A 17649-nucleotide genomic window follows, 5' to 3' on the forward strand; every position below is an offset into this window, starting at 1 on the left:
CATTTGAGGCACAAGCGGAGGACCCGCGAGAGGTTGAATTTGGAAGCCTCAACGCCGGGTCCGATTCGAGGGTCGATGGATGCCCACATTCTTAGAGGAAATGGAGAGTCGGGTGTAGAGTCGCAGGAGGAACGCCGAGGAGACTCCATGACATCTGGCACTTCCATGACTCCTTGACATCGTTATCCCCGGCTGAGAGAACAGCCCCCGAAAACCCGGCAATCATTCTGACAGCTAACCTGAATCGTCTGGAGATGTTTCCGAATGTCGCCAGGGAGGGGGCCTCGCGAAGTGCGGAGGGAACTCAGATTAGAGCGGCGCTCCCAGTAACTGCTGGATTGGAAGGTGGAGACCTCCATGGAGGAGAAATTCAGGATGTGGAGGAGTTGATATCCTGGCAAAGAGTAGGAGATTCTGAAGAGGGGATGTTGCAAGAAATGGAACCCGTTTTGACTCAGTTGGTAAGACCTGAACATTTTACATTAGAAACAAAGCTGAATAAAAATGTAACTGCGCAAATAACTCTGATAGTGAAAAAAGTGGGTTAAATTGAGACACAACTGCATAAATTGAAGGTCAAGCAAATAGAAAATAAAAGAGAAGTTGATTTATTGAAGACAGATATAGGGGAGATGAAAAATCAGTGCCAAGGAATGGTAAAAGATAATTTATATTTCTTAAGGAAGATGGAAAATTTAGAGAATCAACAAAGAAGTAAAAATTTAAGATTAATTAATTTCCCCAGAAAGATAAGTTTCTCTGACAGAGATGTGGACTAAATTTGCGTTAGGAATCTTGAAAATTCCGCAGGCAACTCTACCCCCACTGTCAAAGATTTATTATTTACCTTCAAGGAAAAAATCATCGCTAGAAGGTAAAGAGATGCTGCAGTTATCTCCAGCGAATTTTACTGAGATATTGGAATCATCTATTGAGGAAGAATCTCAGCCAGCAACATTGATCATTACTTTTCTTTTAGACTCTGATAGTAACTGGGTTCTCAGACTTTATTTTCAGAGTCAACATGAACTTTTTCTGGGATTGAAAGTACAAATCTTCCCAGATTTGGCTAAGGAGATGCAGCTAAGGAGGAAGGAGTTCCTGGAATTAAGATCTGGTGTAGTACAATTGGGAGCGCTGTTTTTTGGGGGTTTGTTTTTTTTTACATTTCTATGCAAGTGCCTTGTTAAGTTTAAAGATTTATTTGACAGCTTTTCTATACCGGTATTCGTGTGAACATCATATCTGTTCACTCGATCTAACCTACACCTTTTTTCAGCCTTCCCAGTTGAGTAAATTTATAAGTGATAGAACTCATGTTTTGCCAGAGAGGAGCCTCGATCTAGAGCCTGTATAACCTCAATATGTGGATATAAGTTCTTTATAATACTAACCACTTTCATGACCTAGTGCTTTCAATATTTAAGGTATAGTTTTTCTTACATCATTTGATGAATAAGTCGTCTCTGGTGGTGGTGCTCCCCCAACGTTATTGAGGGCTATGGGAAGCTATGACTGTGTTATATTTCCTGTAATGTGATAAGGAATGTAATTTATTGTGTTGTCATAAATGTTTACCTTTCAAGTGTATACTATTGTATCATTGAAAATGTAATAAATAGAAAATTTAAAAAAAGAAAAAAGGATAAGGTGTGATGATCTACGTGTGGTAAAACTTGCACGACTAACAGCTGAGAGAGATCTTTACTTGGAGCTTTGTATGCAGGGACAATTGGGTAGACAGTGTGGCCTTATCTGCCATTTGCTGTACTACTATGATACTATATATTTTTTGTGTTTTTATTACAGAAGGAACGCAAGGAGAAGATGTGGGATCCCACTCACAGACATGTATTAGCAGAGGCCTGTAAGAAGCATGAAGAGTTTGACTCCATTCATAATTCTCAGTTACAAGTTAGTAGTAATGTTAATTTGCAGTATTTTAAAGAAATATGTTTCATTGTGGGTTTAAAATGTTGTTTTTGATACCTAGTGCAGGCTGAATTTAGTATCAAAAAGAAAAAAACCTCAATTAAAAAAAAATACTTAACTTTTATATTAGAACATAAGAAATTGCCATGCTGGGTCAGACCAAGGGTCCATCAAACCCAGCATCCTGTTTCCAACAGAGGCCAAACCAGGCCACAAGAACCTGGCAATTACCCAAACACTAAGAAGATCCCATGCTACTGATGCAATTAATAGCAGTGGCTATTCCCTAAGTAAACTTGATTAATAGCCGTTAATGGACTTCTCCTCCAAGAACTTATCCAAACCTTTTTTGAACCCAGCTACACTAACTGCACTAACCACATCCTCTGGCAACAAATTCCAGAGCTTTATTGTGCATTGAGTGGAAAAGAACTTTCTCCGATTAGTCTTAAATGTGCTATTTGCTAACTTCATGGAATGCCCCCTAGTCCTTCTATTATTCGAAAGTGTAAATAACCGATTCACATCTACTCGTTCAAGACCTCTCATGACCTTAAAGACCTCTATCATATCCCCCCTCAGCCGTCTCTTCTCCAAGCTGAACAGCCCTAACCTCTTCAGCCTTTCTTCATAGGGGAGCTGTTCCATCCCCTTTATAATTTTGGTTGCCCTTCTCTGTACCTTCTCCATCGCAACAATATATATATATATATATATATATATATATATATATATGGTTCCTGTCTTTGAGCCAGTTTGTAATCCACGAAAGGACATTGCCTCTTATCCCATGGCTTTTTAGTTTTCTTAGAAGCCTCTCATGAGGGACTTTCTCGAACGCCTTCTGAAAATCCAAAAACACTACATCTACCGGTTCACCTTTATCCACATGTTTATTAACCCCTTCAAAAAAATGAAGCAGATTTGTGAGGCAAGACTTCCCTTGGGCAAATCCATGTTGACTTTGTTCCATTAAACCATGACTTTCTATATGCTATACGAATTTGATCTTGAGAATAGTTTCCACTATTTTTCCCGGCACTGGTCTTTTTTTTTACTCGTTTTTCCTTATGTCTATACAAAGTTTGTTTTTGCTTTGTATTTAAAATGTGTTTGTTTTTAAAATTTGAAAAATAAGTAAAAAAAAAATTTAAATTTATTTTCTCTGCTTTGGCAGTTCAAAACAGATTAGATAGTTGCTCATATGTTGGATTTTTATTGCCATTCTTCCATACAGTTGCATACTTTAGAATATATTCTGAGTGACAGTTGTTTTCTGCTAATAACTTTTTGTTTTTTTGTAGTTATACATAAAGGGGTAGATTTTCAAAGGGGTACGCGCGTAGCCCCCGAAAACCTACCCCAAACCCCCCTGCGCGCCCCGAGCCTATTTTGCATAGGCTCGGCGGAGTGGCATTTCGGGGACGGGCACGGGGGCATGGTCGAGGCCTCCGGACCAGCCCCTGGGTCGGGTGATGGTGGGCCAGCAGCCCGCTGGCGCTCGCAGATTTACGCCTGCTTTCCGCAGACGTAAATCTGCAAACAAAGGTAGGGGGGGTTTTAGATAGGGCCGGGGGGGTGGGTTAGGTAGGGGAAGGTGAGGGGAGGCGAAGGAAAGTTCCCTCCGAGGCACCCCCTTGCGCGCGCCGACCCCGGATTTTATAAGATGCGCGCGGCTATGCGCGTACATTTATAAAATCTACCCCAAAATGCAATCCTGTTTTGACAGGAAAAGCAGCATCAATTTCATTGTTAATATAGAATCTTAGAGTGAAAGAGGAGGAGGAGGTTATAACAGGACAGTGTCCTCTTCTCTCACCCCCCTCCAAAATAGACAAAATGCAGTTTTCAGAGGTTTCGATCTGTACAGTGGATCCAAATAAAGGAATTATACAGTTTATTGACTCCTTTGGATTACCATTTCACTTAATAAAGAAGAGAATTCATGCGGTTTTAATTACTCTTAGAATCTAACCACCTTTCCAGACTCCTCGGCAGCAGATGTTCACTATGCGGCAGGGAGCCGCCATTGGATGATGCTTAGGGCGTGCATGTGCATCGGTATGCACAATTCGGCACATGTTGATAGGAGAGTCAGGTACCCACCCAGATGATGTCACGTTCAAGACTACTTATCCTACCTGGATTTGGATTCGTTGCCTCGGCAAGAAGGTCTCCTGACTCCTGCTCCTCCTGATTCTGTCTTGCTCAAGCTCTTTAGCATCAGCCTGGTTCCTGCCTTAGTGTCATCCTGGTTCCTGCCTTTGGCTTCTGTCTGGTTTTGTCTTCTCAGCCTTCAGCTTTGCTTCACTCTTCATCTCAGCTTTAGTCTCAGCCTTGTCACAAGCCATCAGCCTTGTCCTTGCCTGGCTTCAGCTGCAGTCTAGTTTTTGTATAGACTTTTGGACTCTGTCATAGTCTGGTGTGCACCAGGTCTTGCTCACTTGCCGCTAGCATGGGTCTCAGGACTCCTCATATGAAGCTGCATAATGGCAAGAGGGGCTCACACATACACGGTTCCTTACAATTTACTAAGGCCATGAGCTCTGTGAATGCGTCCCCGCGATGGGCCATCACTGCTTTGATAACCCAGATGCAGGAGCAAAAAACAGACTTGATTGGTCTTCTGCCCCAGTTCATGAAATAGGCCCAGAAGCAATTTGATCAAGTAAGACACATTATGGACCTTGTCCCAGGGTTTAGACATAATACAAGTCCAGCTTCCAGCTTCAGTCTCCTTTCCAGTTCTGGTGAACTTTACACTGGCACCTATCTAGACTGGTGAGTTCTTGATTTAACTACCACTACCTCCAAAGTATGGGGGTGATAGTAAAGCATGCAGAGGATTCATTAATGTATGCAAGATGCAATTTGAATTATAGCTCGTTTTTTCTCAGTGTCAAGATCATGTTTGATGGTCCAGCTCTCGCTTGGGCCTCTCCCTTGTAGTAACAAGATGATTTGCTTCTCAGGAATTTGAACAATTTTATAAAGCAATTCCATCTGATTTTTGATCAACCTTGGGTGTCATGTCCGCTGCCCCAGAGCTCCTTCGTATTCATCAGGGCAATCATTCTGTTGGCGAATATGCTGTAGAATTCCATACCTTAGCTTCTGAACTCAGTTGGAGTGAAGATAGCCAAGCTGCTGACAGGGATTATCTGAGAAAATAAAAGAAGAACTTACAACCCTGGGACCTTCCTTCGTCCCTCGAAGCACTCATTGCTTTGGATGTTCGTATTGACCCGAGATTCCAGGAATAGGCTCATGAAAAGAACAACTTGGCAGACCTCCAAATCTCTTGCAGTCCATCCTGGAACTACCAAAGGTTGCTGCCTTCGAAGAACTCATGCAATTGGGTAATACCTGACTTTCGCTTGATGAGAAACAAAGATGAAGATTGCAAAATCTTTGTGACTAATCTGCCGCACAAGATCATTTTGTCCGTTATGTTCATTTTGTCTTATGTTATGTTAGTGCACCCTGAGACAGGAAAACTCTATAAAGAGAAGTCTCGGAAATGCAGCCTGGCAGCATCCTGGTTCCTCTTTGCTACTAATGATTCTGGTGTACTTACTTACTGAAAACACTCAGTTCAGACTGAAGGTTTAGTAGATTCTGGAGCCGGGGCCAACTTTATTCAAGAATCACTGCTACATCAGTGTGGTTGCCCTACTACCAGCTTAACCACTCCCTGTGTCATTTTGTCTGTCAATGGGAGAACTCCCATCTGGTTGTGTGACTACAGCTTCCTTGCCCATCATGCTGCAGATTGGGTCTCACCAAGGAAACATTCAGTTTTATGTACTATCTAAAGCATCCAGCCCTCTTGTACTTGGACTACCCTGGCTGAGTGTTCATCATCATTTTTGACTGGAATTCCTTACAGATTGACCAGTGGGGTCCATCCTGTCGGGATCATTGTATAGTTTTCATCTTTGTCTCTGGCCTCTTCACTTCGAACCACCTCGTCTGAAGTGCTGGTTTTGCCCACTTCAATGTACATCCTGTTCCTTCATGAATTCTGAACTGTTGTCCTTCTGCCAAAGTACTTTTGTTGATCAGAGCCAGTCTGTCCTTGTGCAAGCTTTCAACCTTTCTTCAGTTAAGTCTTTTGCTTTGAATGGTTTTTCAGTCCAGTCTCGAAACCAAAGAATCTCTGGAGCTTGGGTCTGGACCCCTGAGCCCCAGTTGGTAAAATAGTACCTTTGTCTCCTCAGAAGATGCTTCAGGAGGGGGAACTGTTAGAATACTGCCACTTTCCCAGACTCCTTGGCGGCAGATGTTCACCATGCGGCAGTTGGTTGCTCTGATGTGTGTGATACTAGGACTCGGCAAAGATGCTTAGGGCGTGCATACACATCGGTGCACACGATTCAGTGTATGTTAGCGGAAGAGTCAGGTACCAGCCCTGATGATGATGTACTGGGGTACAATAACCTTAAAACATTAACATAGTAAAGAAGCAAAAAGTTACAATAAAACAGGGGTGAATAACTGGGGAAACGAGAAGACAGCGCATAGGTAACTCAAATATAAGGACAGTTATATGAAGTGTACTGAGAGTTCTAAAAAAATATTCGTTGTGGTGAATCAGAGACCTTAGCTATGGGGAATCAGTGAATTTATGTAAAGGCTTGTTTAAATAACCAAGTCTTAAGCCTTTTTCTAAAAGTCAGTAGGCAGGGTTCTTGTCTGAGTTCAGGGGGAATAGTATTCCAAATGGTTGGTCCTGCTGTAGAGAAGACCCGTTCTCTTGTGGCTATGTGGTGAGTTGCTTTGGTTGGAGGGGCGTGCAGGGATCCTCTGTAGGCTTCTCTGATCGGTCTGGATGAGGTGTGTAATCTGAGTGTGATTTGAAGGTTAAGAGGTGCTTGATTGTGGATGGTTTTGTGGATAATGGTGAGGGACTTGTGTAGAATTCTGAAACGGATTGGTAGCCAGTGAAGATTTTTAGGATGGGGGAGATGTGTTCTCTTCTGCCCGAGTTTGTCAGTATTCTGGCCGCCGCGTTTTGAAGCATCTGAAGCGGTTTGATTGATGAAGTAGGTAGACCTAGCAAAATGGAATTGCAGTAGTCTATCTTGGAGAATAGGATGGCTTGGAGGACCGTTCTGAAGTCTTGAAAGTGTAGAAGTGGTTTAATTCTTTTCAGTACTTGCAGCTTATGGACACACTAACTGTAGCGTGCTTAGAAAAATCAATAGCCATTCATCATCTGAGAAACATTTACCAAGGTCTAGTTCCCAAGCTTTAACATGAGTGGGTTTATGGGGTAGACGGGCATTTAGTAGTTTATAGATTTTAGATATCAAGCCCCTTGGAGTGCGGGGATTGGAACAGTAACCTTCAAATAGGGAGCGTTGCATGGATAATAAACCTTGGCGACTAAATCTCATGAAGGAAATGCCTTATTTGTATATATTCCGTATATTCAGTATTAGGAAGATTATAGGTGGTCTGTAATGCAGTGAAGGTAGGAATAAGTCCCTGTGAAATAATGTGAGTTATCTGGGTTATGCCCTTTGCCTTCCACTTAATAAATGCAGACTTGGGAGTACTTGGTGGGAAGGATTCATTATGAAGAAAGTAAGAAGTGTCCCCCACCAATTTACGCTTCCAGATCCGCCAAACATTCAGAATATGTCTAGTGCAGGGTGACATGATGGGACATGGTCGCCATGTATATCGCGGTTGCTACACTAGGGTTGAGATCGGCATCTCTGGTAGCAAGGCCTGTTCGAGCTGGATCCATTGCTTAACCTCAGTAGCATTAGGCCAATCTATGATGGGCCTGAGTTGGGCAGCTGTATAATAACCTTCCTAACCTTCAGAGGTAAGACCTCCATGCTCCTTCGCTTGGTAAAGCACTGCCTGAGCCACTCATGGGGGCCTGCGTCGCCTCAGGAAGCGGAGTAATTTGCGCTGCCAAGTTTTCAATAATGTGCTAACAAGGATGGGTAGAGTTTGGAAAAGAGATAGGAATCTGGGCAATTTATTCATTTTAATTGTAGCTAGTCAGCCAAGCCATGTTAAGGGAAGTTGGTCCCATTTAGCCAGGTCCCTATCAGTATTTTGAATCGGAGGGATATAATTCAGTTGAAATAGTTGAGTTACATTTGCCAATATGGACTCCTCCTAAATATTTGAGCTTGGAAGTGGCCCATTTAAAAGTATGACGCTCTTGAAGATATGTAACCTCCTCGGAGACATTTAGGATCTCTGACTTGTCCCAATTAATTTTGAATCCGGAGACCACACTAAATTTAGCAAGTTCCAGTTCAACCTCAGTTAGAGAGATAGTAGAGTGACTCACAGTAAATAGGATTTTATCTGCGAATAATGACATTTTTACACTGTTGTGAATTTAGAGAGAAACTCTCAATGCTGGCTTTGGATCGTATTTGAATAGCCAAGGGTTCTAAAAAAATGGCAAAAAGAATAGGAGAAAGCGGGCAGCCCTGAGTTGTACCTCGTTGTACAGGGAACGGATCAGAATATTTACCATTAATTTTTAGGCGTGCCATAGGGGAATTATAAAGTGCCTGAAGCCAATTGTGAAAAAAATCGCCAAACTGCATAGCTGCGAGCGTTTGAAAAAGAAAAGACCAGTGGACCGTATCGAAGGCCTTTTCTGCATCGATGGCCAATAGGAGGTTGGAAGATTGCTGTTTGGTAGTTCCCCATAAAATATTAATAATCTTCTGCACAATATCGCCGGCCATCCTTCCTGGGATAAATCCAGCTTGATCCAAATGAATAAGCTTTGCTATGAAACAGTTTAATCGGTCTTCTAAAATTTTAGCTATTAGTTTAATATCAAGATTGATGAGAGAAATGGGTGTGTAGGAGGCACAGAGCGCTGGTTTAGCTATAATGGTGACACCAGCCATATTGGAGTCAGGTAGCAAGGTTGCCCCCCTGTCGTAGAAAATTAAAGTGGGCTTGTAAGTGTGTCACTAGGTAGGATCCGAATGTCTTATAAACTTTGGCTGTAAGACCATTGGGTCCCGGAGTCTTGCCCACCTTGAGATTTTTTATAGTGTGTAATATCTCGGGAGTAGTGATTTCGGAATTAAGAAGATCACGCATGACTACTTCTGGTACAGGAAGCTAGTAAAAGCCTGATTCTTTGGCCAGGCCTCTAATGCTAAAGTCATAACTTCTTCCATCCTAGATAAACTGGCACCAATTGCTTAAACATGCTGCTACAGCCTGTTGTGTAGAGCTGTTTATAACTTGTTGATTTTATGCCACTTTTTTTGAATTATTTATAGTCCGTTCCTTACTGTTTGCGCCTTGCTGCTGTTAAGATTGTAACTGCTGGGATTTTTGAGTATTACTTTAAATAAAGTTTACTCATTACTCTTTAATTTGTATATTAGTCTAGTCCTTATTATGCATCTTATTCTATATTAAGCTTTTAATGATCTTTGATTGTATGCTGCTGTTCTAATACATTGTATTCCTCTTCATGTGGATTATTTTCAAAAAGGTGGGTAGTAAATCAAAACTAAATGTAGCTATTGAGGATTCTTGTTAGCCTTTTATATTTGATTTCTCATATTTATTTCACTTTGGATTGATATGCTAACTTATGAAAATGCCTTATATTCTTAAAATGTTTTCTTGAATCCACTCTTTGCATGCTCATACATCAGGCTTTTCATGGAATAATGTGGTCATGCTTGGGGTACTTGGCATCACCCTGATTTATTTTAGTTTCTTGTATTGGGAATTCTTTAAAAGGAGGAACTTTCAAAAACTGGAAAGTTTTTGCTTTTAACTCCGGAATGAAATGTAAATCTGAATGAAAAATCTACTACTTCATTTCATGTTAAATTCAAATGGAATAATCTAAATGCTTTTGCCAATGGTGCCTTTTTAAAAGAATTCACAGATATTTTATCTAACTTGCGGTGACTTCTGATTCTATTTTATCTTTGTTTTAAACGTCAAGTCACAGTTTAAACCAGTTTTTGTTCTCTTTAAGGTAGATAAGTTAATGAAGGAGGAGCTTCAGAGTCAAGTGGAACTGTTGAATTCATTTGAAAAAAAGTACAGTGATCCTGGTCCTGTATATGACTGTTTGGTTTGGCATGATGGTGAAACATGGAGGTAATCTCAATTGCTGTTGTGTATTTATAAAGTTTTAGTTAAAAGCATAGAATAGTGGTCCATATAGAAACTGAAGTGCATGTATGTAGAGTTTTATAAAAAAAAAAAAAAAATAACAGAAAAAACAAAGTTAATATTGAAAGGGTTTTAGTTTATACAATTAAGTCACGTTTTTTGGATGCTATTATTTTACTTAAATCCATGAAGGGTAAATTTTCAAAAGCTTAGAGCTTACATATATAACGAGTTGCATGCATAAATTGTTACAACACACTTTAGTGAAATTTTAGCTAGTAAAAATATATACACAAATGCAGAACATGCTAAATTTGCTACTTAAAAAAGGTGTTCCAGAGATGTTAGGAAGTTATGCATATAAATTAAATTTTTCAAAAATGTGTGTATCCAGCATCTCAGTACCAAGCATGATTTTGTGCCTAATTCTACAACAGATACAGGCCGATACAGTACAGTGCGCTCCAGTGGAGCGCACTGTTAACCCGCATTTGGACGTGTGTTTTCGACGCTAGCTTTACCCCTTACTGAATAAGGGGTAAAGCTAGCGTACAAACCCCCCGAAACTAATAGCGCCCACAACATGCAAATGCATGTTGATGGCCCTATTAGTTTTATTTTATTTACGATTTTTTATATACCGATATTCATTTCAAAAAGAGATATCACATCGGTTTACAATATGGTACAATAGGTAATTCACTATCCCCTAAAAGGGCTTACAATCTAAAATTTTTGTACCTGAGGCTAAGAGATTACAAAAATAAAATCATCAAAATCAAAGTTCTTAACAATTAAGCAAAAGGTATAACAAGGAGCATATTAAACAAATAACACAAAGTTATTATTATTATTAGTTATTCCCATGCGATACAGAAAGTAAAATGTGCAGCCAAGACGCACATTTTGCTTTCAGAAATTAGCGCCTACCCAAAGATAGGCGTTAATTTCTGCCGGCGCCAGGGAAGTGCACAGAAAAGCAGTAAAAACTGCTTTTCTGGGCACCCTCCGACTTAATATCATGGTGATATTACGTCGGAGGCCCCAAAAGTAAAAAAAAAAAAATAAATTAAAAATCGGCCCGTGTGTCGGAAGACGGACGCTCAATTATGCCGGTGTCAGTTTTCCGAACCCGTGGCTGTCAGCGGGTTTGAGAACCGACGCCAGCAAAATTGAGCATCGGCTGTCAAACCCGCTGACAGCCGCCGTTCCCGTCAAAAAGGAGGTGCTAGGGACACTAGCGCGTCCCTAGCCACCTCCTTTTACCACGGGCCCTAATTTGCATAGGCCACCCTCCTGAATCGCGTGCCCAGGAGAGTGGCCTGTGCGCGCTCCGGGAGAGTGGGCGCTCGCCAGTTCTCCCGCGCGTTTTTCTGTATCGGCCTGATAGTTATGTGTATAAATCGACCTGCATAGCAGCCCACTATTCAAACCTGGTTTATGCCATATCTTGGGTTTTGAAGATCAGGCTGTTTTTGTGTACTGACAATTATGTGCGACTCCATAGTTAAGGGCACTACTGAAAATTTATCCCATAATGTCCAGCAGTTAGCATGCAATATTTCATGGCCAATGTTACGCGCACAAAATCAAATTATTTATTTTGTATAGCAGTTTTTCTTGGGCTTTTTAGTTAATGCACCCTTTTCCTTCTGATACTTTTAGTCCCTTCCTTTGTGAAAAAAAAGTTAAATTTAGGTGGGGGGTTTTTTTTTTGGTTTTTTTTTAAATAATTTTAAACAAAATATTTTGTCTCACCATGATCCTTCACCTGCTCCTTGGTTTGAGAACTGTTGTTGTACAGACCTTAGTTGTCTTTCATGCACTAGTTATGTTTACTTTCCCATAATTCCTGATTGACTATTTCATGTTAAGATTGTTCTGGCACCTTCCTCCTGCTCTTTTCACATTTCATAGTTAGTTGGAATCAGGGCTGGATTTTGGCACAATGAGCCTTTATTTGAAACTATCGAAGGTTGTTTTCCCTACTATTTTATAACCATTCCTTGCGCAACATACCTAGTTTGGTCATTCTAGTAACAGTCCTTCAGATGGAGGCCATACACACAGGGATCATTCCAGGATCCTGAATCTGGCCACTATTTGTCATCCTGGAACAAGGAGCAAGAATTCTGTGCCCCTAGGGCAGGGGTGGCCAACTTGGGTCTTTGAGAACCATAAACAAAAGTAGCATCTGTGGTACAACAAATGTCAATACTTTGTTTTGACATGGGGCCATGCCCACTTCTGGGTTAACTCCCTCCCCTCAGCCAATCAGTGTTCACTTCTGGATTAAGCCCCATCTCTTTGCCCACCCTATCCCCACCCCTTTGACAGTCAGCCTAGCTCTGCCCAAGCCATGCTCCTTTTTTGCCCATGGGGCAACTATTTTGGCTGTGGCTGTGAGCTAGGGGCAGCCATTATAGATGACGACATGGCTAAAAGGGGGCAGCCATCTTGGATGGCATCACTGGAAATTACATTACAGCTAAAAGGGGGTAGCCATGTTTGGTTAATAACACAGCAGAGCAGAATTAGGAGCTTCCCCTTACTACTCACCATGCAAAACAAAAAAAAATTTCAAATTTTGGTGGCATCTCAGCAGTGACACAAACACCTTCCACTGCAAGCACTCTGTGATACAACACCACACCCCAGCTCTGTAACACATGACGTCCTTTTAAACGAAATAACTGTTTCAACCAGAGGCAAAATAGTTTAAATTTATTCTTCTAAGGAGAGACTTTTGCATTGTTTATGTATCATTCCTGCAGCCTCTCACAATTAATTACAGCCAGGGACTGAAATGAATATAATGCTTATCTTAGTGTAAATAAGTCAGTTAAGATATGATCTGCCAAAGAAAAACAAGTGTAGGGCTTCAGTCATTTTTTTCCTTAACAATATATATTTTTTAAATCCACAGTTATAACGTGTAACCACAGAGCAGAATTAGGAGCTTCATCTTACTACTTACCATGCAAAAAATGATTGAGGTTTGAATACACACACAGATTGAGATATGCTGTAGCTGTCTTCCCATGCTGTGTTTTATGATTAAATCCACTGGAAATAGATTTCATCTGTTCACAGCTTTCAGTATTGCCAATGCCAAAATTTTTATAGCCCAATCCATCTTGAAATCTAGCTGAAAACTAAAAAAAAAATTGCAAAAAAAAGAAGATAGCGGACTCCTGCTCTGTCTCCCTAGTTTTTCTCTCCACTGGAGTTTTCTCTTTTGCTCTTGCTCTTAAAAATCAAGTGTTGCGTGTCCCGCCCGCGGCAGGCCTGCACCCAGGCCCACTTACCTCTGGCGCCCGGCTCCTGACCCGACCCATCCTCACTGGCGGCAGTAGGCAGCCGTGTGCACTCCCGCACCCCTGTTGCCTCCTCGGCTGTTCCTGGCTCCTCTGCGGACCTCCCTGGCTCCCGGTGAGTCTCCCCATGTGTGCTGCGGGGAGATGCCGCCATCCAGCATCCTGCCTCTCCTAGAATCTTAGGCCATTGCAGAAAGACTAAATTAATTCTTTGCTTCCGTGTTTACTAATGAGGGTGTTGGGGAGATGGTTTTCAAGGGTGATGAGTCAGACGAACTGAACCAAATCACTGTGACCTGGGAAGATGTAGTAGGTCAGATTGACAAACTAAAGAGTAGCAAATCACCTGGACTGGATGGTATGCATCCTAGGGTACTGAAGGAACTAAAAAATGAAATTTCTGATCTATTAGTTTAAAATTTGTAACCTATCATTAAAATCATCCATTGTACCTGAAAACTGGAGGGTGGCCAATGTAACCCCAATATTTAAAAAGGGCTCCAGAGGCGATACAAACACTTTAACTTCTGTTTATTCGTTGACTTACTGCCTATTAAAAGCACAAACAATAATATACCCAATGTTTTGCTTCACCCCAATACTTAAAAAAAATTCCCAAGCAAAACTTACTGATTCTTTTCAGCCACCAGCAAGGTGATCCTCTCCGCTCAGTGCTCCCACTGGATTGTGAGAACAGCAGAAGGAAGACAGTGTGATGTTGAAAGATAAAAGGATGCAAGAAAATACTGGTAAAGAGAGTAGGAAACCCCAGAGAGAAAAGAAAATGCCAAACAAAAATGTAAAATTCTTCTGTGAAAGGAAGCTTCTCTGTTAAAATCTAGCACCTGTGTCTGGGAGCAGACAAGTTACGTTATGAAACTCAGATATTTAACTTAGGTTCAGTAATACATTTTTGGTGTCAGCGGGTTCACGGTTTTGGTGATGAAACTAATCCCCATGCATTACATTGTTTCCTATGGAAAAATCTGTTTTGACAAGACAATCTTTTCAGAAACCAATTGGGACTTGTCTGAGGCAGACTTGTAGACCTAAGTTTTATTGCAACATATCATCAACAACTGGAAGGTTTTCCAATCTCTTTGCAATCTCTTAGTTGCTAAATTTGTCAAAGGTCTTTACCATCTTTGATTGCCTTTAAAGGTCCTTCCCCCATAATGGGACCTCAATGTAGTACTTTCTCAATTGATGAAATCACCATTTGAGCCCTTAACGGCAATTGATCTCAATTTTCTATCTTGGAAAGTGTTATTTCTCATAGCTGAAACCTCTGTACACAGAGGGGCGGATTTTCAGAGCCCTGCTTGCCTAAATCCGCCCAAAACCGGGCAGATTTAGGCGAGCAGGGCCCTGCGCGCCGGTGAGCCTATTTTACATAGGCCTACCGGCGCGCGCAGAGCCCCGGGACTCGCGTAAGTCCCGGGGTTCTCCGAGGGGGGCGTGTCGGGGGGCGGACCCGGTCGTCGCGGCGTTTCGGGGTCGTGTCGGCAGCGTTTTGGGGGCGGGTACGGGGGCGTGGCTACGGCCCGGGGCGTGGCCGCGCCCTCCGTACCCGCCCCCCAGGTCGCGGCCCGGAGCGCAGGAGGCCCGCTGGCGCGCGGGGATTTACTTCTCCCTCCGGGAGGCGTAAATCCCCGGAGAAAGGTAAGGGGGGGGTGTAGACAGGGCCGGGCGGGTGGGTTAGATAGAGGAAGGGAGGGGAAGATGAGGGGAGGGCGTTAGAGGATTCCCTCCAAGGCCGCTCCGATTTCGGAGCGGCCTTGGAGGGAACGGGGGTAGGCAGCGCGGCTCGGCGCGCGCCGGCTATACAGAATTCATAGCCTTGCGCGCGCCGATCCAGGATTTTAGTGGATACGCGCGGCTCCGCGCGTATCTACTAAAATCCAGCGTGCTTTTGCTTGCGCCTGATGCGCCAGCAAAAGTACGCCTATTCGCGTTTTTTGAAAATCTACCCCAGAGTGAGCAAGCTCTAGTAGCCCTTGCTCCCTTCACAGATTTTTAAAAATAGAGTAGTGTTGGACTAGACAATTTGAATCACAGATGTAATCTATATAGAATATCGCTTAATAGTTTTGAAATCTTCTAAAGATTGTTTTTTGTCAGATTTGGAATCCATATTTTAAAAGTTTTCCAGAAACATACATAGAAGCATAGAAATGAGGCAGACATGCCCAAACAATCCATCCAGTCTACCCAGCAAGCTTATGGTTGTATCTGCCGCACCATACAAGTCACCCTCATATTTAGTTTCCCAGATCTTCAAAGTCTTGGCCCTTGTTAGTTGCTGTTTGAGTCCAGTTTCCCATCACCTCTTGCCATTGAAGCAGAGAGCAATGTGGAGTTGCATCAAAAGTTTCAGGCTTATTGGTTAAGGGTAGTAACTGCCATACCAACAAGTTACCCCCATGCACTCTTTGCTTCTTTTCCATCCTCTAGCCTTTAGGAATCCATAATCTATTAGAGATGTGCATTGGGTTTTTGTTTTTTTTCCAGTTCATGTTTTGTTTTCGAGCCCTGCGGGAAATTTCGTTTTTCCTGTGGTTTCGGTTTTTTTTTCTCGTGCTAACATGAACTACGAATTTTTCCGAAATTGTCTAATTCAGGAAAAACTAATGCACTTCGCTATAATCCATGCCCCTTTGAAATCTTTCACCGTTTTTGGCTTCACCTCTTCTGGAAGGGCATTCCAGGCATCCACCACCCTCTCAGTGAAGAAATGTTTTCTAATGTTGGTTCTGAGTCGACTTTCTTGGAGTTTCATTTCGTGACCCCTAGTTCTACTGATTTCTTTCGAGTGGAAAAGGTTTGATGTTGTTTGTGCATCATTAAAACCTTTCAGGTATCTGAAGGTCTGTATCAATCTCCCCTGCACCTCCTCTCCTCCAGGGTATACATATTTAGGTCTTTTAACCTCTCCTCATGTCATTTGATGGAGACCCCCCACCATTTTGGTTGCCCTTCTCTGGGCCGCCTCCATCCTGTCTCTGATCATTTTGAGATGCAGTCTCCAGAACTGAGCACAGTATTCCAGGTTGAGTCCTCACCAAGGACCTGTACAAGGGGATTATCACCTCCTTTTTCTTACTGGTTATTCCTCTCTCTATGCAGCCCAACATTCTTCTGGCTTTAGCTATCGCCTTGTCATATTGCTTCGCTGTCTTCAGATCGCTAGGCACTATTACCCCAAGGTCCCTCTCTTTCTCCGTGCAAAACAGCCCCTCACCTCCCCATCACACAAAGCTCTTTTGGATTACTGAACCCCAGATGCATGATTGCACTTCTTGGCATTGAATCCCAGCTGCCAAATCGTCGACCACTGTTCAAGCTTTCTTAAATCACGTCTCATTCTCTCTAATCCTTCTGGTGTGTCTACTCTGTTGCAGATCTTAGTATCATTCATAAATAGACAAACCATCTTTTATCCCTTCTGCAGTGTCACTCACCGATCCTTGTGGTACTCTGCTTAACACCGTTCTCTCTTCAGAGAAGGTTCCATTTACCATCACATGCTGTCTTCTGTACATCAACCAGTTTGTAGTCCACGTCACCACCTTGGCGCTCACTCCCAAGCTTCTCATTTTATTCACAAACCTCCTATGCGGGACTGTATCAAAAACTTTGCTGAAATCCAAGTAGATGCCATTGAGCACTCATCCTCAATCCAATTCTTTAGTCACGCAATCAACTCCAGTATAAAATTAGAGCTCATCAGATGCGAGGAACTGCAACTTCAATAGCACACTTTAGCTCTACTTCAGTTTGAGACAGCTGCAAAGCAGCCATTTGATCCTCTATGCATACCTTTACTAAGCATTACTGTCTTGAAGAATGTTGTTGCAGGGTTTGTAGCTTTGGCCAAGCAGTTCTAAGAAGCATATTTTAATTAATAGCTTCAGCTGTCCCTCTGTTTTCTTTTCAACCAGGTTTCAAATACTCCTTAGCAGCAAAAGATAGATATTTTTATTCAACCCTCAGCTTAAGAAACCCCACTTGTGTGGCTGAATTTGTTCCTGCATGTCTACAGAGAAAGCAGAATTGCTTACTTGTAACAGGTGTTCTCCGTAGAGCAAATCAGCTATAGAGTTGAAGCTTAACTTATGAAAATGCTAAGGAGACTTGTGCGGTGGTGGCTGTGTTGGGGACACTTGTGCATGCTCAGATTTCTAGGTCTTTCTGAGCTCTGAGCGAGCACATTCTATCTTGGCATCGTTTGATGACATCACCCGCTTGTGTGGTCTGTCTATTTTAT

At 42.2% G+C, this 17649-nt stretch overlaps 1 protein-coding gene across 5 annotated transcripts in view; it reads left to right on the forward strand.

Moving 5' to 3' along the window:
- The window catches only part of TPP2 (tripeptidyl peptidase 2), a 315654-nt gene that overhangs the window by 32191 nt on the left and 265814 nt on the right, over positions 1–17649 (forward strand). For all 5 annotated transcript variants that reach the window (XR_003857142.1, XR_003857143.1, XM_029604520.1 and 2 more), the window contains exons 4-5: positions 1810–1914; positions 9926–10050. Coding sequence is in view for 3 of the 5 variants with exons in the window: in XM_029604520.1 (XP_029460380.1) it covers positions 1810–1914; positions 9926–10050 (230 nt within the window). In the remaining 2 variants the exon portion in view is untranslated. The remainder of the gene's footprint in view (positions 1–1809; positions 1915–9925; positions 10051–17649) is intronic.

Source organism: Rhinatrema bivittatum, chromosome 5 (genome assembly GCF_901001135.1).
Source record: "Rhinatrema bivittatum chromosome 5, aRhiBiv1.1, whole genome shotgun sequence".
Lineage (NCBI taxonomy): Eukaryota > Metazoa > Chordata > Amphibia > Gymnophiona > Rhinatrematidae > Rhinatrema > Rhinatrema bivittatum.